General features: G+C 45.6%; 1 protein-coding gene across 1 annotated transcript in view; it reads left to right on the top strand.

The window, feature by feature from the left end:
- SLC12A2 (solute carrier family 12 member 2) overlaps positions 1-20,856 on the top strand; it is a 368,551-nt gene extending 347,695 nt beyond the window's left edge. The window contains 3 exon segments of the mRNA XM_029619121.1: positions 6,809-6,944; positions 17,606-17,673; positions 18,227-20,856. Of these exon segments, the coding sequence (XP_029474981.1) occupies positions 6,809-6,944; positions 17,606-17,673; positions 18,227-18,362 (340 nt within the window). The 3' untranslated portion in view covers positions 18,363-20,856.
- Positions 20,857-21,257: the final 401 nt, after the last annotated feature.

The raw sequence follows: 21,257 nt of genomic DNA, 5'->3' as shown, positions 1-21,257 counted from the left end.
TTAAGACAAGTTAACAGTTGCCAAAGGGGAAGGAGGAAACGCCGGGAGGGGGGGCTATAACACGCGCCGCCGGAGCAGCGGGCCACCTGCCCCCCCTGGGCCTTCCCAGCCGACCCGTTGCCGGTCGCGGCGCACCGCCGCGGAGGAAATGCGCCCTGCGGGGGCCGGGGCCGTCCGGGAGGCGTTCCCCGCCCCTCCCCCACCCCCCGCGAAAGGGGTGGGGGTGGGGGATCCGCCGAAACCCCGGTCCGACCGAACCCGCCGGGTTGAATCCTGCGGGCGGACTGCACGGACCCCACCCATTTACCTCTTCACAATTTCACGCCCTCTTGAACTCCCTCTTCAAAGTTGTTTTCAACTTTCCCTTGCGGTACTTACTTATTTATTTTATTTATTTAAGGTTTTTTTATACCGGCATTCATGAAATCGTTCACATGATGTCGCTTTACAGAAAACAGGGGTGCAAAGAAAACAACCTATAACATAAATACACGTGGTGAAGAGATGCAGTTACAATTAACTGGGGCTATGAACTGGGAGTGTAAGAAATAAAGAGGGATAGAGGAGGTTAATTATATACATGTGTAGAATATAAAAATATACAAGAGTACATTACAAATATGGCGTCCAATATATACAGCTTCTGAGCTGAGAATTTATTGATGGTGTGTGTTAGGTGCAGTTCAGGAAGGCTTGCCTGAAAAGCCATGTCTTGAGTCTTTTCCGAAAGGTTAGGAGGCAAGGTTCATTTCTGAGATCTGGGGGGATGGAGTTCCATAACGGTGGACCTGCTGTGGAAAGGGCTCAATCTCTAAAGGTGCTGTGATAAGTGGTTTTGGAGGGTGGAACAAGGAGGCATCCTCTGTAGGCTTCCCTGGTCGGTCTTGTGCATTTGTATAAACGGAGAGGAATTTGTAGGTCGATTATGGTGTGTTGGTGAAAGATTTTGTATATCAAGGTGATGGATTTGTAAATGACTCTGAACTGAATTGGTAACCAGTGGAGGTCTTTTAGGACTGGGGAAATGTGGTCTCTTTTCCTAGTGTTTGTTAGTAGACGGGCTGCTGCGTTTTGAACCATTTGGAGTGGTTTTGTGTATGAGGAAGGGAGTCCAAGAAATGTAGAGTTGCAGTAGTCTAATTTGGAGAAAATGAGGGCTTGGAGGATCCTGGTTAGTGTCTTTTCCTCCGCGGCTTGTGTCCCTAGCTGTGATTGAACTCTGTCCTCGAATGATGTGCCTCTTCATCCAGGCCTTGTGTCCCTAGCTGGGATCGACCTCTGTGCTCGACTGCTGCGCCTCTTCATCCCGGCCTTGTGTTCCCACAAGTGTTTTAACTCCGTTGCTGTGCCCGTTCCTGCAGGCCTTGTGTTCCTCTGGGGATAGGGAAATACATACAGTAATTGAGTGTAAGCAAGTATGATTTGCATTGAATACAAGAATGTCAGTATATAAAAATGACAAATAAATATAAAAATAAATGAAGTGCTATAAACTTTTTTAAAAAAGAATATAAATCCATAAAAAAAAAATTGTACTATCCGAGTATCAGTGTTCATCCATGTTCCTACTGGTGTTTTAACTCCATTGCTGTGCCTGCCTGTTCATCCAGGCCTTGTGTTCCCACAGGTGTTTTAACTCAGTGGCGGTGCCTGTTCATCCAGGCCTTGTGTTCCTCTGGGGATAGGGAAATACCTACAGTACCTGAGTGTAATCAAGTATGACGTGCTAGAAACGTTTTCGAATAAAAATATAAATACATTAAAAAAACACATAATTACTATCCGAGTATCCATGTTCATCCAGGCCTTGTGTTCCCACAGGTGTTTTAACTCAGTTGCTGTGCCCATTCTTCCGGGCCTTGTGTTCCCACAGGTGTTTTAACTCAGTGGCTGTGCCTGTTCATCCAGGCCTTGTGTTCCCACAAGTGTTTTAACCTGGTTGCTGTGCCTGTTCATGCAGGCCTTGTGTCCCTAGCTGGAATTGACCTCTGTCCTCGAATGATGTACCTGTTCATCCAGGCCTTGTGTTCCCACACGTATTCTTATTTGTGAGAGATCCTAGGCTCCAATTCGTTTGTCATCAGCTGAAGTGCGTAAGTACAATCTGAATTCACTAGACGCCAACGGAATTCACTAGACGCCAACGATATTCACTGGACGCCAATGTAAACACCGGGTACACACAACTCTAGGGGTGGACCCGTTCCAGGGAGTCCTTCCCTGAACAAGCATGAGGGTGGAGGTGGGCTTTACTGCACACCCACCTGACGGACCATGCCCATACCGCTGCCAATATTCTAGCATGCATCAGAAAGATGCTGGCGAGCTACCAGTGTTTTAACCTAGTTCCTGTGCCTGTTCTTGCAGGCCTTGTGTCCCTAGCTGGGATTGACCTCTGTCCTCGAATGAAGTGCCTGTTCATCCAGGCCTTGTGTTCCTACTGCTGTTTTAACTCCATTGCTGTGCCTGCCTGTTCATCCAGACCTTGTGTTCCCACACGTATTCTTATTTCTGAGAGATCCTCCAATTCCTTTGTCATCTGCTGAAGTGCGTAAGTACCGTCTGAATTCACTAGACGCCAACGGAATTCACTAGACGCCAACGATATTCACTGGACGCCAATGTAAACACCGGGTACACACAACTCTAGGGGTGGACCCTTTCCAGGGAGTACTTCCCTGCACAAAGGAAAGGGAACTCTCTCCTGGGCCAATTGATAAGAAAACCACAATTCTGCAGCCAAAAATAGGCTGGAAATCCTTCCCCCATTGACTTTAATGGGCGACATATGTACATATACCCAACTCATTAGATTTTTTTTATGTCCATATTGGCCGCAAGTGGGACCCCCTTTCGGACATAAGAAATATGAACATAAAATTTTGCTCTGCACATCCCTAGTGAATTGACTTGTCCAAGCTCTCAAGGGCAGCTGGGTTTGAACTCTGGCTTCCTGATTCTTAGCCTGCTGCTCTAACCACTAGGACAGGCGACTATAATATTTAATGAAGAGAAATAGAATTTGTGTACATTGTTTAAGTGGCTTAGTTATAAAGATTGGTAAATGATAAAGTTTGGGGATCAGTAGTCATTTTAGATTATACTTTATAATATCAACTCAGTTGGGAAGAGTTCATACTCAAGATGCAACCACCAGGTGTTTTCAAAGATTTACAGACAAAAAGAATAAATAGTTTCTTTGACCTTTGCATTCTGTGGTTCATTTGCTCCCTCTCTTTTTGTTCAGCTGCTTTGATCTTTCTCTATGGATTTGGTGTGTTTTATCCTGATACACTCAACTTTTTCAGGCATTTTGTCAAATTGAATTTCATGCAGTGTAGAGAAATTATTAAATGTGCTCCTTATTTACTGCCACTAGCATCAGTAGCAACATGTGACAGGCCCCTAAATTAGGCCTATGTCACTAGGGAGAGATTTTGGATAAGGAAGAAACCCTTAGATCTCTCTCTTGGAGTGTTTGGTAGAAAAAACTTACTATGTTTGCAAAAACATTGAACAGTCACTAAAAGGTATCAAGTTGACCTATTATGCACTAACTTTCTATGTGTCACCTAATAGGAAGGTTCTGAATGGAACTTATTTTGGGTATCTATGGAGTGTATCTTTAAGAAGGTTGGGGAAGATGATCATATAGAGAGAGTATCCTGAGAACTATATGTCTAGTTCAGAGTTTGGCGGTAGGAGATTAGAGGGGCTCACAAGGAGTTATGAGATGACCAGAGTGCCTCTCCTCAAGGAGAGGGCACTACAGTTGCTTTCCCTCTCAAGGGGAGAGGCTTGAGGCTGTTTAATGGATATGGGGTGTGTGAGCTCTTAGTGCTGCAGCATAGTTGACGCAGTCTCGAGGGCGAAACCCGAGGCCTACCCGGCAGCGTGCAAACTGACTTGATTTCAGGCCAGACTGAAGCTTCACTTATACCAGCTGCCTCCCCCTTGGGTTGAGCTCTGGCAGCTGGCAAGACTTAGGCGGGGCCCTGGGACAGAGGTTGTAGCTAGAGTCCAAGCAGTAGGCAATCATGGTCAGGTCCAGCGTTGAGATCAGGTCTGGATCAGCAAGCCAAGGGAAATGACGAGAATGGAAACAAGGAAGATAGGCTGGATGAGGCTGGACTTGGAAGGCTGGACGAGACAAGGAACAGGAACACTGGCAACATGCACTGTAGGGCAGCGGTTCTCAACCGGTGTGTCGCGACACACCAATGTGTTGCCAAGCACCAGCTGATGTGTTGCGGCTCCCGGTGACCCATAGCCCCAGTTTTACTTCCCTTTACCTTTTCCTTGCCCCCGTGGGCCAATGGGAAGCCTCTTTCCTTCTTCCTGCCAGTGGGAGGAGGAAGCCGCTGATTGGCCAGTGGGGCAGGAAGAAGGGGGGCATCTCACAGCCCGGGGGTGGGGTGGTTTGAGGGAGCCTGGGAGGAGTGACAGTGTCCAGGCCTGTGGCAGCCATGGGCTGGAAGTGCTGAAATTAAACACAGCGGCGAACCACAAAGAAAAGAGGCTAACCGTGCCAGGATTTCCCACTTCCAAAGTGGCAGGGAACCGCGGTAGGGTAGGGATTCCTGAAAGCGGCAGTGAGTCACAAGCACGAAGAGACCGGTTACTCCGGGGATTCCACCACCACCCCCCCCACCACCCCCGATGCAACAGTGAGCGCGGCAAAGCCGCGATTAAAGTAAAAGTAGCACTCAGCCATGCTGATTACAGATGGGGCAATTGGAGCTCGAAGTAGCCATAAAAGCAGGCAGATGGGGGGCCGCGGGAGCCTAGGGATATCCCCACAGCCAGAAGAAAGGCATGAGTGCTGTGGCATATTTTTCTAAAATAAATGCTTGCTGCTTCAGTGTGACTGAGAAGGCAGCGGCAGCACTGTGAAATCTGCCACTATGAAATTAAAGGGGGACACAGCATTGGGGCTCTAAGGAAAGTGTGTGTGAGAGACAGAGACTGGGCAGGGAGGTGACTGGGGTGTGTGTGAGAGAGAGACTGGGCAGGGAGGTGACTGGGGTGTGTGTGAGAGACAAACTGGGCAGGGAGGTGACTGGGGTGCGTGTGAGAGACTGGGCAGGGAGGTGACTGGGGTGAGTGTGAGAGACAGATTGGGTAGGGAGGTGACTGGGGTGTGTGTGAGACAAACTTGGCAGGGAGGTGACTGGGGTGAGTGTGAGAGAGAGACTGCAGGGGGGTGACTGGGGTGAGTGTGAGAGACAAAGACTGGGCAGGGAGGTGACTGGGGTGAGTGTGAGAGACAAAGACTGGGCAGGGAGGTGACTGGGATGTGTGTGAGAGACAAAGACTGAGCAGGGAGGTGACGGGTGAGTGTGAGAGACAGATTGGGTAGGGAGGTGACTGGGGTGTGTGTGAGACAAACTTGGCAGGGAGGTGACTGGGGTGTGTGTGAGAGACTGGGCAGGGAGGTGGCTGGGGTGAGTGTGAGAGACAGATTGGGTAGGGAGGTGACTGGGGTGTGTGTGAGACAAACTTGGCAGGGAGGTGACTGGGGTGAGTGTGAGAGAGAGACTGCAGGGGGGTGACTGGGGTGAGTGTGAGAGACAAAGACTGGGCAGGGAGGTGACTGGGGTGAGTGTGAGAGACAAAGACTGGGCAGGGAGGTGACTGGGGTGAGTGTGAGAGACAAAGACTGAGCAGGGAGGTGACTGGGGTGAGTGTGAGAGACAGAGACTGGGCAGGGAGGTGACTGGGATGTGTGTGAGACAGAGACACCGTGTTTGTTTTCCTCCTTATATCCCCAGTAACCTTTAAACCATTCATCCAATTGCATTCAAATTTGTGCTACAAATAGAGCATTCAGCAACCCTCAACTTGTACTTTTCTTGTGCCCTCAACACACCTGACGTTTAGAATGTTTTCTTTTTATTTTCTGTAAGGAAACTGGCCTGTTCAGTTTAGTTGAGATCTCAGAGAAGTCAGAGCACATTATGAAGTAGAGTAGTTAGTGCCTGTGATCAAAAAAGGTAAGCAGGCATCATGAAATGTTCAGTCTCCTTATTGTGTTTATATACATCTTGAATGTGCTATGGATGCACATAAAGCCACATTTGGTATCCCTTTCTGGTTTGGTTTAATACAAGGGAAAGTTTATACCCATGTAGTACTTCATAGAATCCATTACAGGTTAACCAGGGTATTTTGTTGCATTCACTACTACTTACTACTGTTTAGCTTTATATGCCTAGTTGGTCAGTACTCAGTGATGGCATGATAGAGAGCAACAGAAAGCAAAAGTGCTTTCCTTTTGTTGATGAATTTGATTTTGTAACTCATCTGTAAAACAAATTAGTTTCAAGAGGCAAAGTATGTTTGTTGGCTGCTTCTGTAATAGAAGTAGGTTATAAAATTTGTGGCATTGGAGACAAGCATGCTCTTTTAAAGTTTCACCCTGTATGTTGTACAGTAATCCAAAAATTATTTTGAAAAGTAACATCTGTCAATTAAAAAGATTACTAGTAGATAATTTTCTAAAATTCTTACACAGATTCCCTGTAGTTCTTCTGAAACACTGGGCAGTCCTATTGAGGACACTGTTTCAAATTACATTATATAGAATAGGGGTAGCATTGGCTCATGCAGTGACTGTGTGCGATGTTACTTGTGACAGCATATCTCATGTGGACCAATCAGGTCCAGTGAATGTAAGGTAACTATCTTTGCTTATCTATAATGAATACATCATGCTACTTGACAGAAAAACATAAGTTGGTAGACATCTTTGTTACAAGCTCAAGACATAAGTCTTATCAAATGTTGATTCCAGTGTATATTTCCTTAGTGTTACAGCTTTTGAAGAGATGATTGAACCTTTTAGACTACATGAAGATGATAAAGAACAAGATGTATCTGATAGAATGAAAGAAGATGAACCCTGGAGAATTACAGATAATGAGCTTGAACTTTACAAAACAAAGGTATACTATTTTACTTCATTTTCTTCTCTCTTCCATGGGTTTAGTTTTCCTCTTATCCCAGGACAAGCAGGATGTTAGTCCTCACATATGGGTGACATGATCAGATGGAGCCCTGGTACGGAAAACTTGTGTCAAGAGTTTCTAGAAACTTTTGGCTGGCACTGTGGGCACACTGAGCATGCCCAGCATGCCATGATATTCTCAGCCACAGGGGTCTCCCTTCAGTCTCGTTTGTAGCAATTTGCGTGAGCTAAAAAAATAAAATAATAAAACGTATCGGACCCCCTTTCCAAGAAGAGGGGTCTGAAACTTAAAGTTTCAAATTAGTTCATTAAAATTACTTTTTTCCTGCTTTAGCCAGGATATGTAGCTAAGGAGGTTTCTTTTAGCTAATTAAAGTTTTGCCTGAAATCTCTTCATACAGGCAGAGCAAGGCGGAGACAGCTCTTGCTTTTTTTTTTTTTCCTAGCTAAGCAAAGATAAGAACTATGTATTCCGGTCTTTCCAAAGACCCCAAGTGTCCTTAATTGGAATGCCTTCTGTTCTTTAGAAAAACAATTCTGTAAGGGGCCCCTCTCCAACTAGACACAGATAAAAATTCAGCTTTCTGAGCTTTCCAAGAAACCAGGTGGCTAATCAAAAGTTTATCTGAAGTAGTACTCAAGTACAAGTACTCAAGTACTGGGAAAATTGCCTTCGAGAGATCAACCTCCTCCTCACTAACCTAAACCTGATACTCAATTCAGCTAAGACTGAACGCCTCCTCATTTCCCCGGACAACAGCGATCCCCCTCAAAGGACACTCACTAACATCTTTGTCACCCAAGCAAGAGACCTGGGAGTATTAATCGACAACAGTCTGAATTTAAAAACATTCATCAACCACACAACCAAGGACTGCTTCTATAAACTGCAGGTACTAAAAAGAATTAAACCACTTCTACACTTTAAAGACTTCAGAACTGATCTCCAGGCCGTTCTATTCTCCAAGTTAGACTACTGCAATTCCATTTTGCTAGGTCTCCCCGCCTCCTCCATCAAACCTCTTCAGATGCTTCAAAACGTGGCGGCCAGAATCTTAACAAACACTTGCAGAAGAGACCACATCACACCCATCCTCAGAAATGTACACCTGCTACCAATAAGCTTTAGAATTCTACACAAGTCCCTCACCATCATCCACAAAACCATCCATAACCAAGCCCCTCTTGACCTTCAATTCCCACTCAGACTACACACCTCGTCTAGACCTATCAGAGAAGCCTTCAGAGGATCCCTGCACGCCCCCCCCCCCCAACCAAATCCACCCATCATCTAACCACCAGAGAACAGGCCTTCTCTACAGCGGGACCAACTATATGGAATGCTATTCCCCCTGAACTCAGACAAGAACCATGCCTGTTGACATTCAGAAAAAGGCTTAAGACCTGGTTATTTAAACAGGCCTTTCCCTAAATCACCGATCCGCCATAGCTAGCACCTCCGAACATTCAGCACACTGTAAATAATTGTTTTTCTCATTGAGTTACTTTCTGCTTTGTCGTCTTCTTCCCCCAGTTCCCTTACCCCTGTTTCATTGTAACTTTTGCCTCTTCTCGCTATGTTACTGTTTAAGGTTATTTTACCCCGTTTCCCTGTAAACCGACATAAGATTGTATCGTGAACGCCAGTACAAAAAAGCACTAAATACCGTATTTTTCGCTCCATAAGACGCACCTGACCATAAGACGCACCTAGGATTCAGAGGGGGAAAATTAAAAAAAAAAAAAAATTGTGCTAAACCGGCTCTGCGTCTGGGCGTCTTATGGAGCAAATTAGGGGAGTGCATAGTTTTTTTTTTTTCTCCCCATTTTGTTTTCGGGTCTGGGGAGGGCCATTTCGGTCCACTCCCCAGATCAGAAAATTTTTCTTTCTGTGGGAACCCCCAAAAAACCACCCCCCCCCCATCCCAACCCTTTAAATTAACACCCTCCACCCCCCTGACCCCCCCCAAGACCTGCCGAATTAATTTCCTGCAACCCCCCACCCTCCTGACCCCCCCCAAGACCTGCCGAATTAATTTCCTGCAACCCCCCACCCTCCTGACCCTCCCAAGACCTGCCGAATTAATTTCCTGCAACCCCCCACCCTCCTGACCCCCCCAAGACCTGCCAAACGTCCCTGGTGGTCCAGCGGGGGTCCAGGAGCGCTCCGGGAACGATCTCCTGGGCGTGAGCCGTCGGCTGCCAGTAAACAAAATGGCGCCGACGGCCCTATGCCCTCACTATGTCACTGAGACCGACCGCTGCTATTGGTCGGTCTCAGTGACATAGTGAGGGCATAGGGCCGTCGGCGCCATTTTGTTTACTGGCAGCCGACGGCCCTATGCCCTCACTATGTCACTGAGACCGACCAATAGCAGCGATCGGTCTCAGTGACATAGTGAGGGCATAGGGCCGTCGGCTGCCAGTAAACAAAATGGCGCCGACGGCCCTATGCCCTCACTATGTCACTGAGACCGACCAATAGCAGCGGTCGGTCTCAGTGACATAGTGAGGGCATAGGGCCGTCGGCGCCATTTTGTTTACTGGCAGCCGACGGCCCACGCCCAGGAAATCATTCCCGGACCCCCGCTGGACCACCAGGGACGTTTGGCAGGTCTTGGGGGGGTTGCAGGAAATTAATTTGTCAGGTCTTGGGGGGGGGGGTTGTAGGAAATTAAGTCGGCAGGTCTTGGGGGAGTCGGGGGGGGGGGGGGGTGTTTGTTAGATTTTTGTTTGTTTTTTTTTTTATATTCGCTCCATAAGACGCACATACATTTTCCCCCCACCTTTGGGGGAAAAAAAGTGCGTCTTATGGAGCGAAAAATACGGTAAATAAAATAAACAATAAATAAAGAGGGCCTCTTTACAACAAGACATAGAGATAACAGTTAACAAGATCTTTTTCTTTTTGCATTTCCTATGCAGCCTTTTCAAGGCCTGGGGTGGGGGTTGGAAGATATCCAAAAGAGGCCCTTGTCTAGTTCTGGGCTTTAGAAAAAAAAAAAGAAAAGCACATGACAATCAATGCTTTTGTTTCTCTTATGACCTATTGATTTCTGAACACACTGAATATGGGTAATTACCAATAAACCCAATTTAATAACACATTTTCTGACAGGGCCAGGAGCAAGGAAGTGCCCTTACTTTTGTTTTTTGTGCTTTCCTGTGTATCTGGGCCTTTATGGTTATGTTGTAAAAAAAAAAAGTCATCTGCAGCTGTCCGCTTTTGTAATAACAGACGCGAGTGAGCAGTCTGAGGGGCCTAGCAGGCAGACACCTCAGCGGGATTGTCTGGTGCAGGCCAGGCAGTAAGTGGGCGGATCAGGGAATTATTTGGAGGAGACAGTTTCACTCCGGTGGGGGCTGGCTGTGCTCCCGATCACGCAGCGCGGTTTTCAGTCGCAGAGGCAGCCTGTTCAGAGCGCCATTGGGAAATTCTTCAGGCAGTGCGCCCTCTTCAGGATTTGACAGCTGCCGCATGGTGCGCCCCTCCCCCTCGCGATCTGGGCTGTGTGGCAGTGCAGCAAGCATAGGATTTGCCTGTTTTTTTATTTTTGCCTTTATTTTTTGGTGCTTATTACGATGGACATGCAGCTCAGGGAGACCTGCAGGGCCTGGGGCAGCCCATCGGTCTGCCTGACTGACCTCCTCCTCTGCATGGAGTGTGCTGGAGGGGGGTCAGAGATGCAATTAAAGCCACGGAGCCATTCACGGACCACGGCGGTGGTGCTAGGGGCGCAGGAGGGAGTGGCTATGGCCGTGGAGCCAGATAGGGGGGTTGTTCCGGGGGTTCCCTCCGCTCCTGTCTCCCATGGTTCGATCGAGAGTGAAAGACCCGGATATCTCAGGCCCTAGAAGCCCCAAAAGCCCTTTGGCGGCTCCGGGGGGGGGGGGGGGTCTCCCGAATTTGTACTTTTGCTGCATGAGGCCTTCCTGGCTAGGCAGGTAAGTGCGGTGTCACGGAAAGCCCGGTGGTCACGGGGGAAAGTTCCCCCTAAAGGCGCGGCGGGACCGAATCCCGCCTCCTGAGGGACGTCTGGCGCTTGGAATCTGCCTCGGAAGACTCGGATGAGGTTTCCTCGGACGACGATTGGAATAGGGACCCGATTGGCGGGCCCCCTCTGGACCCAGGAGACTCTAAAACGGAACAGGGGACTTTGGAGGGTCCGGAGGCTGAAGGAGATAATCCGTGGGTGATCCCTCTTTTCAAAAGAGAGGAGCTTCGCCCGCTCATACCTCAAATTTTATCTGGCCGCCACCACCGGTGTTGGAGGAGTTAGGGATTAAGCTCACCCTGGAGGATTCAGATGCTGAGGGGGTTAATCCAACTCTGGATGGCCTACGGAGAAGTTGATCAACCGAGAGTGGGATTCCCCCAACTCAGGTCTGTGAGTGGGCAGGTGATGTCCAAGCTTTATTCTCTTCTGCAGGACCATTTGGATGGTCACGAAGGTGGATGTGGCAGTTTCAGCAGTCACTAAGAAGACCACTATCCCGGTTGCTGGTGCTTCCACCCTGAAGGATATTCAGGATCGGAAGTTGGAAGTGCATCTCAAGCGAGCTTTTGAGGTCCTGGGGCTCGGCCTGCGAGCGGCGGTCTGTGCAAGCCTGATGCAGTGGGCCTGTTTGTGTTGGATCCAGAAGCCGCAGGAGCAGTCGGCCTCCGGGACTCTTTCCCTAGTCCAGGCGGCCCGCCTGGAGGTGGGGGTTGCCTATGGCGTGGATGCCTTGTATGACTTAGTGAGAACCACTGCCTGCACTATGGTGTCGGTGGTGGCGGCCAGACAACACTTGTGGCTACGTAACTGGTCAGCGGACTTGTCATCAAAATCGCAGCTCTCTAATCTTCCCTTTCAAGGGAAGCTGCTGTTTGGTGAGGATAGTCTGTTGAAGTCGCTGGGAGAGACAAAGGTCAATAGGCTGCCAGAGGATCAAAAGTCTGGCAGGAAACCTTTCTCCTCTCGGCCTCACTTTTGGGAGTTAAGAAGTTTTTGTCCACCGAGATCCTTGGGGCCTTGGCCCCAAGACAGTCCTTGCACAGGCAGCAGTCCTTTTTGGGGGGCTGGCAGGACATCTAGAGGCAGATCCACCCAGGGCACGGGTGGCAATAAGTCCTCACAATGAGATCCAGCAGGTCCACTCCTCGTCGCTGGTAATCAGGGGCAGACTGGCCCAGTTCTACGGGGAGTGGAACAAGATAACCTCCGATCGGTGGGTCTTGAGCGTGGTGAGAGACGCCTTAGAATTTTTTCGCCCTCTATGGTAAATGTTTCTGGAGTCGCGTTGTCTTTCCCGAAGCAAGCAGGCAGCGGACCAGGAAACGCTTCAGCTGTTAAGTCTGGAGGCGGTGATGCCAGTACCGATGTCCGAACAGGGAAGGAAGGCACGTTTCGACCTATCTTAGACCTGAAGAAAGTCAACCAGAGTTTGAAGGTGTCACATTTTCGGATGGAGACGTTGTGCACTGTAATTGCGGCAGTACGGGGAGGAGAGTTTTTGGCGTCTCTGGATCTCACCGAGGCTTATCTGCATATCCCCATCCGTCAGGAACACCAGAAATTTCTCAGATTCATGGTTCTGGGACAGCACTATCAGTTTCAAGCGCTTCCTTTCGGACTGGCCACCACCCCACGGACCTTTACGAAGGTAATGGTAGTAATTGCGTTGGCTCTGTGACAGGAGGGATTTCTGGTACACCCGTACTTGGACGACTGGCTGATCCAGGCGAAATCACTAGAGGAGTGTGTACGGTCCATGGACCGAGTTTGGTCCCTCCTGGAACCTCTGAGCTGGGTCATAAATGTGTAGAAGAGTCATCTGGTCCCCTCCTGTTCCCTCGAATACTTGGGAGCCCGTTTCGACACCCAGCGGAGCAGAGTGTTTCTCACAGTCGACAGGGTGAACAAAATTCAGGGACAGATAGCGCATCTGCTTCGTCTGCAGGTGCCGAAGGTCTGGGATTATTTACAGGTCCTGGGCTCGATGGTGTCCACGTTGGAACTAGTGCCGTGGGCGTTTTCCCACTTGAGGCCCCTGCAGAGAGCACTGTTGTCCCATTGGAATCCTCTGTCGCAACAATATTTTCTGCCCCTGTCTCTGATTGTGCCGGCCAGGTCCATTCTGGCCTGGTGGATGACACGGAGCAATCTGGAGAAGGGCGTGCCTATCAAGGTCCTGGATTGGGTGGTGGTCACCACAGATGCCAGTCTTCAGGGCTGGGGAGTGGTTTGTCTGGGAAAGTCTGCTCAGGGCCTTTGGTCAACGTCAGAGCAGGCATGGTGCATCAATTGCCTGGAGACTAGAGCGGTACACAGAACTCTGGAGCAGTTTCTACCCTGCGATCGGATGGTGCGAATTTTCTCGGACAACTCTACTACGGTAGCTTACATGAGCCGCCAGAGGGGGAACCAAGAGTCCTGCGGTAGCGCAGAGGCTCAGCGCTGTTCGAGTGGGCAGAGCTTCATCTCGAGGGAATCACCGCCTCCCACGTCGCAGGAGTCGTCAACATCCTAGCAGATTACCTCAACCGGCAACAGTTAGATCCAGGGGAGTGGGAACTCTCTCAGGGGGCCTGGGAGCTCCTCTGCGAGCGGTGGGGGACCCCGCAGTTCGATCTCATGACAACAAATCTCAGTACCAAGATACAAAGGTTCTTCAGCTGCCGGAGGGAGTCCGGGGCGGTGGGGCTCGATGCCCTGGTATGTCCATGGCCTACCGGGGTCCTCCTGTATGTCTTTCCTCCATGGCTACTGATAGCGAAGGTGCTCAGGCGAGTATAGGGCCTTGCAGGGTCAGTGATAATGGTGGCTCCAGAGTGGCCTCGTCGCCTGTGGTTCGCGGTGCATCTGGATTGCAGGCACTTTCATGCTGTGATCCATTCCTCCGGATATCTTCAGATAAGGTGTCTTTACAGATGTACCTTAGTTTCTTCCTAAGGTGGTGTCTGGTTTTCATGTGAACCAATCAGTGGAGTTGCCCGGGTTTCTGGATTGGGCTCGGGATCCCTCGATGGGGCACAAGCTTCATCTTTTGGATGTGAGACGAGTGGTTTTGCGTTACTTGAAAGTCACTAACGCTTTCCATCGTTCTGATCATTTGTTTGTCCTGTTTGGGGGAGCAAAGAAAGGAGAAAAGGCGGCTAAGGTCCAACGCTCAAGTACCCAGATATTTCAGCCGCAGGCGGGATCCGCTATCCCAGGGGATCGATGCCCTGGTACAGCAGTGGCCTCAGGGAATCCTGCTATATGCCTTTCCTCCGAGGCCCCTGCTGGGCGCCATTATACACAAGATTCAGCGACACAGAGGCCTAGTTCTTCTAGTGGCCCTGGACTGGCCAAGAAGACCCTGGTACGCAGACATGAGAAGACTACTGGCAGGGAATCCTCTACGCCTGCCTCCACACAGGGACCTGCTGCGGCAAGGTCCCATCCTCCACGAGGATCCAGCTCAATTCTCTCTTATGGTCTGGCCATTGAGAGGGCTAGATTGAAGAAAAGAGGATAATCGGAGCCGGTAATAGAGATACTCCTCCGAGCACGCAAGTTCTCCACATCACTGACATATATCAGGATCTGGAGAGTTTTTGAAGCCTGGTGCGACTCTCACAGCACCAATTCACATGCCGCTAAGATTCCTATCATTTTGGACTTTCTACAAGATGGACTTCAGAAGGGTCTGTCCCTCAGCTCCATCAAGGTTCAGGTAGCAGCACTGTCTTGCTACGGTCCCAGGAGTGACGGCAACACCATTGCCAAACACCCAGACGTTTCACGTTTCCTGAAAGGAGTCAAACACATTCGCCCGCCACTGAAGTGGCCAATGCCCTTGTGGAACCTCAACCTAGTGTTGGAATTTCTAGCAGGATCCACCTTCAGGCCCCTTCGAGGCCTGTCTCTCTGTTTGTTAACCTTGAAGATGGTGTTCTTGCAGGCTGTGTGTTCAGCACGCCGCATCTCAGAGCTACAAGCACTGTCCTGCCGTGATCCGTTTCTCAGAATCACTCCAGAAGCTATCCATCTTCGCACGGTTTCTTCCTTCTTACCCAAAGTGGTCTCACATTTTCATCTCAACCAGACCATAACCTTGCCTACCACGGAAGGTTTGAAGAAGTCAGAAGAAGGTCGAATACTGCGTCATCTCGACATCGGCAGAATACTGGCCAGATACTTGGAAATGTCAGAAGCAGTACGAAAGACAGACCATCTGTTCGTCCTGCACAGCGGGAAGAAGCAAGGGGAAGTGGCCTCACGGCCAACCATCGCTCGCTGGATCAAAGAAGTTATCAAGGCGGCCTACGTTGAGGCGGGAAAACCACCGCCTCTACAGGTCAAGGCTCACTCTACCAGAGCGCAATCGGCCTCTTGGGCAGAAACTAGGATGCTGTCGCCGGCAGAGATATGTAAAGCGGCGACGTGGTCCTCCCTCCATACCTTCTCCAGATTCTACCGCCTGGACGTCCAGGCCAGGGAGGACACAGCATTTGCGAGGGCAATCCTACAAGGTCCTCGGGCAGCCTCCCGCCCAGTCCGGGAGTAGCTTTTGTACATCCCATTTGTTTTGAGTCCATCTGCTACACGCTAGGAAATGTAGAGATTACTTACCTGATAATCTCCTTTTCCTTAGTGTATGCAGATGGACTCAGCATCCCGCCCGGCTGCCGGTATACATGGGGATTTGCCGACTCACGGTAAACCATGTTTTCTTATATAGGGCATCCACCCTGCCGGATGTCAACGCCTTCCGGCTGAGTACACTGGCGGTCTCCAGCTACCATCAATTGGTCAGGGTAATCCTGTTCATTTAAACAATCGGTCAGTCACACACATATCCATAAAGCTTTTGCAAGGAAGATTACTGAATTGCGACACTTCCTGTGGGGGTATATGTATCCGTGCTGACGTCAGATCCATCTCCAACTGCTAGCACGAGCACACTATACCCATTTGTTTTGAGTCCATCTGCATACACTAAGGAAAAGGAGATTATCAGGTAAGTTATCTCTACATTATGTATGCAAGTGTGTGTTTTACCACTTTGCGGGCTGTTTTCAAATTACGCTCAATGGGGCGGATTTTAAAAGGGTTACGTGCCGAGCCTATTTTGCATAGGCCCAGTGATGCGCACAAAGCCCCGGGACGCGCGTATGTCCCGGGGCTTTGTGAGCGAGGCGGAGCGGGATTGAGACCTCCGGCACAGCGGCTGTGCTGGGGGATCACGCACTGGCACTTGGCAGGTGCACGCAACCTACGCCTGCCCAGAGGCAGGCGCAACTTATGAAATAAAGGTATGGGGGGTTTAGGTAGGTGTGGGGGGGGCGGAGGGAATGGGGAAAGCCATCGGGGCTCCCCTAGGGCTTGGCGCGCGCAAAGTGCACTAGTGTGCACCCCCTTGCGTGCGCCAACCCTGGATTTTATAATATGTGCGCAGCTGCGCGCGCATGTTATAAAATCGGGCGTACATTTGTGCGCACCAGGTAGCGCGCCCAAATGAACCCCGCACGCCTAGGTTTAAAAATCCAGCCCAATATGTTCTCCCTCTTATTGACATCGTATAGTAAGGTAATTGTTTAGCACAGCCTTTGTTATACTTTATCAAACTGAATAGTTTTATTGGGGTAGTAACTAAAGGGATAAAAGAAACTTTGGCTAGAAAACTGAGCATGTGTAACCTAGGCAAATATAGAACTTGAGTCTTTTTATTTGCACAGCATAACATTTAGTGGTTCGGAGACATACCAAATATGATCTTATTCTAATTTAGGAGCAGCTAAACCTCCCTGAACTGCTGAAGTATATCTTATTGGGCATTTCTTTATCAAAAATCATCAGAACTTGAAAAAGATGAAATCATAATTCAAAGAATTTTTCAATATTTCTTTTCTACTTCAAAAGTATGGTTTTTTTGTACATTTTGCAATTGAGTGCTTATTTTAGTAAAACAATTTCCTAGTAAGATTAATTTATCTTATAAAAATATTTACTTATAAGTATATTGAGAGATTTATTCTTTGACAATTTTCTTTTCATTTTGTGATCAATTAAAAATGCTACAAATCTGTGTTCATTTTGGTGGTATCTCTACTTGTGAGAAGCAGAAACAGTGTTCTCCTTAGTTTGGTTGATATTCAACTTTGGTTTGAAGTCCTGTTTTCTTGAAACGTCCCAAATATGGGCAGCTATTTGTAGTATGCCAAGAAAAACAAAATTGTCTGGGGAAACTCAGTTCTTAATGCTTTTAGCATTTATTGCTATTTCTTATCTTCATCACATACAAAATGTTTAAAGTGGATTACAAGATAAAAATATACATAGTCTAAAAGTGAGACAGTGATAATGATAAAAATCAAATCAAATGATAAGGAAAAATAAAATAAAAAATCTGCTCTTAAACATTGCTGGACTATTAACAAGGTAGAAATACAATAATAAATTTGTCAGGATGTTGTTAAGCTTTCGAGCTGGATAAAAACTTAACAGGCCAGAGTGCCCTAAGCTGTTAAAGCTAATTTCTGATTGTAGGTAAGAATAAACAGAAACGTTTTCAGGGCTTGTTCCAGTTTTCCTTGTTTTTGTGGAAGATATAAAAATACTTGATCATCCTTGATCACTTCTTCCTAATGCGTTTGTGTATGTGTTCCAGACCCACCGACAAATCCGACTGAATGAATTGCTGCAGGAGCATTCGAGCACAGCCAATATTATTGTCATGTAAGTGGAGGTTATATGGTGTTTTGTTCTAATTATCTCATCCCTGAGCACTTCAGTGATTTTTATATTGTATTAATTATAGGATTTTATAAGATTTTTTCCCATGTTATTTTTGTGTAATATATTATTAGCACTTAAATATGAACCATGTACAAACATATTTACCTTTTTTTAAATCTGGCCTTCAAGGCATATGTTTTGAAACTAGTTTTAATGTAAAAGAACTCTTTTCAGTCATCAACAAAAGCATTTAAAATAAAGATGGTTCCTAATGAATTGCTGAGAGAGTTAAATTAGGGATAAACCACAATTCTGGACTCTTAATATTTGTGGTTCTTTAATACTTGTGGTTCCACAAAACGGAATTGTGTATTTTCTCTGATATCTAGAAATCAAAAATTACTTGTACATAATGTAGGAATTTTTTTAGTAACTAAATATAAATAACCAGCTTTATGCTTGAAAATATTTAATTGTACTTTTCATCTGTATGTTTAAAAAATATTTTCCATTTCACTCATACTGTTTTATAATTTATCTTTTTGGATTATAGGAGTCTGCCAGTTGCACGAAAGGGAGCGGTATCCAGTGCACTCTACATGGCCTGGTTAGAAGCTCTTTCTAAAGATCTACCACCCATCCTCCTTGTCCGTGGGAATCATCAGAGTGTCCTTACCTTTTATTCCTAAACAAGCCGCATAGCATTGCAGCCCTGAGAAGATGGTACTTCAGTGGCTAGAGAAGAGTAATGGAGCCTCTCAAAACTATTTGCTTCACAAAAAGGCACATTATGACTTTTCTTTTACTGTTCCAGTGACTTGAAAGCACACAAGGGGAAATCAATGTATATCTAGGGTTTTGAAATCTTCAGTTTTACTCTTGTTCCTGTAAATAGAGCTGGACCTTGAGATTCCTTGTATTAGATTGAAGTACAAGTAAACGAGTTTTCTTTGGTACTTGAATAGCAGCAATAAAAGTGTTTTACTTTTGACCAGTGAAAGGATGATACATTTATAAAAGCCTTTTAGCCTTGAGGTGCCTTCTGAAATTAACCAAATTCCATTCATACACTTTATTATTTTATTACTTGTGTAGAATGTCAAAATTTTGCCTTCAACGAAGACGTTAGATCAAACATGTTTTTGTTTCTAGTCTCTTCCACTTTACAATTAAAATGAATGCTGCTTTTTGGGTCTTCCATAAGTCTTTGTGTTGAATGTGTTCAATAGTTCTAAGTGCTTTTTAAGTCGTTTGTTACATGAGGCACAAGCGGGAATAATGAAATAGGTCTGTTATTTCAATTAAATCTGGATTAAATTATCAAAGAATTTAAGCTATTAACGTTGTCTTATATAAATGGTACAAAACCTTCATATAAATAAAATGATGGCAAGCCTTATCTGGTTAAATCTTTTGCTTTTCTTTGTTCTATTTAAATATAAAAATTCCCTTATAGGGCAGCCTAGAGAAGGTTAATGGGGCCATCTTTTTACTAACCCTAGTCTCCAGACTCAATTTGTGCAGCATACCACATTCCATTTTATGAATTATTTTCATTTTCTAAATAAAGTTAAGCACCTATTCTAGCTTTCGACTTCTAAATCTTAGCATTACTCTGTTGTAAACCTTTAAAATGGAAAGTGGTTCAGATATCATTGCAAACTTAGTGATGCAATCTAACAGAATACATTGGTAAACACTCTATGGAATATCATTATGCCATCTAATGTATGTTGGTTAAAATAAAGTTCTGTTGAATTTTTTTAGAAATGGTTAAATGGACTACTTGTTCAGTGAAGATTTTAAGGCAAGTTTATTTCAAATATCAATACAATATAAGAGGAAAATCTAGTCCTATTTAACTACTTCTCAGGTTTGGTTATCCTTCAGAAATAGTTGCAATCCATAAATGGTATGTTTAAGAATAACTGCTAATTGCCTGTTGTATTCGTTTGCAAGTGTGTATCAACTTCTTTTCAATACAACCTAGCATTAAACCTGCTTGTCCGTTCCAGAAAGATGCCTTAATAGTCAATACAAGCAGCATTGTTTTATCCTTTTTTTTTTTTTTTTTTTTTTTTTAGTATTAAAGGATAGATTGCGTAAAAATATTTAATGTTTGTATAGTACTGTTGAATTCATTACTAGGTCATTTTACTGGTTGTGCAAACATTTTTGGTGACAAGAATGCATAGGAAATATATTTTATGCTAAATATTTGATCAAATATAAAATGCTCAGTAAACTTTCCTTTGAAGGAGAAAGCTGTGAGGCAAGATGTAGCTTAAAGAAGTCATAATTTGAGATTGTAAAATGCTTTCCATAAGTGTTATGTAGTCACTTGAGGCGTAAATCATTTTTTTCTTTTTTACTACTGGTTTCTACAGACATATGTATGGATCCAATAAGGTATTTCTGTTAAAAGAAAGCAGATATGGCTTTGTTGCAGCATATGTGTGCTGTCGGAATTTTAAAAAATTAGGCCAGTATACAGCAGAAATATATTTTGTAATCCCAATATGAGGAAAATGTTAAAACATTTTAACGTAGATCCAGAATAAACTTTCTGCTATGTAACTGTTAGGAGTGTGTATGACAGGTTTTGCTGTGGCAAGGTTTGAATAACAGAAGAGAAGGGTGATTGTCACAGAGAATATAGAGCCATGTTGAAATACTCATGTATAGAGCATAGGGCATGGATTTAGTGCTGCTATTTTAAAAATGTACACAGGTATCCACCCTTAAAAGTTCTACCCATTGATGAAACCATTTCTATTGATCTGTAACACAAGAACCAAATGAAGTATGTGTGTATGTATATACATATATGTACAGAATTATATAAAATATATCTAAATATGCATACCAGGGAAACATGTAGTCTGTGAAATAATATAGGATGCTTTTCACTCATGAATTCCAAGTAATTCACTAATGCTGTATACCTGGTCAACTTTTGTTGTGACACTTTATTAAAGTTTCAGAAATTAATTATTAGCAACACAGTACTGTAGTCCTTCTCCTTTCTATTTATACTTTATACAGAATTCTGACGCCAAATTATTTTTAAAGCTACAATCCAATCATTTGTTTGACTTGAAATAACAAATTACACATTGACATTCTTCATCATTAACTTCTGTAAATGGCTTTATTTAATGAATAGAAGAAGTAACAAAATAGCTGAAATCAATTATTTATTTTTTCTATTAAATCATTTTGTTTTTATTTTAGTTTTGGAAGTAACGTTGCTTATAGCTGGATATTGTTGGTAGGAGGCTTTTCCCTCCTACCAACAGTATTGCTTCCTGAGGATCCAGGAACATTTAAGATGGTATTCCGTGGCAGGATCCTCAGAAAGCACTATGGATGACAAGTTATGCTACATACTGACCAAGTGCAGATACTGTCAGGTAATAGAAAATTGTAAGTAAAAATCATAAAACAAAGAAGTATTTTGATTTTTCATTTGATTCTGATATGAGCCAAGACTACACTTATTTAATATATTTAACTGTAGTAATATTGCATCATGCCGAACTGCACCAATTACCATACATCTTATAAAAAAAATTATGAAATCA

This window comes from Rhinatrema bivittatum, chromosome 1 (assembly GCF_901001135.1).
Source record: "Rhinatrema bivittatum chromosome 1, aRhiBiv1.1, whole genome shotgun sequence".
Taxonomy (NCBI): domain Eukaryota; kingdom Metazoa; phylum Chordata; class Amphibia; order Gymnophiona; family Rhinatrematidae; genus Rhinatrema; species Rhinatrema bivittatum.
Note: the sequence above shows the minus strand (reverse complement) of the source record. Positions and strands in the feature narration are given on the sequence as shown.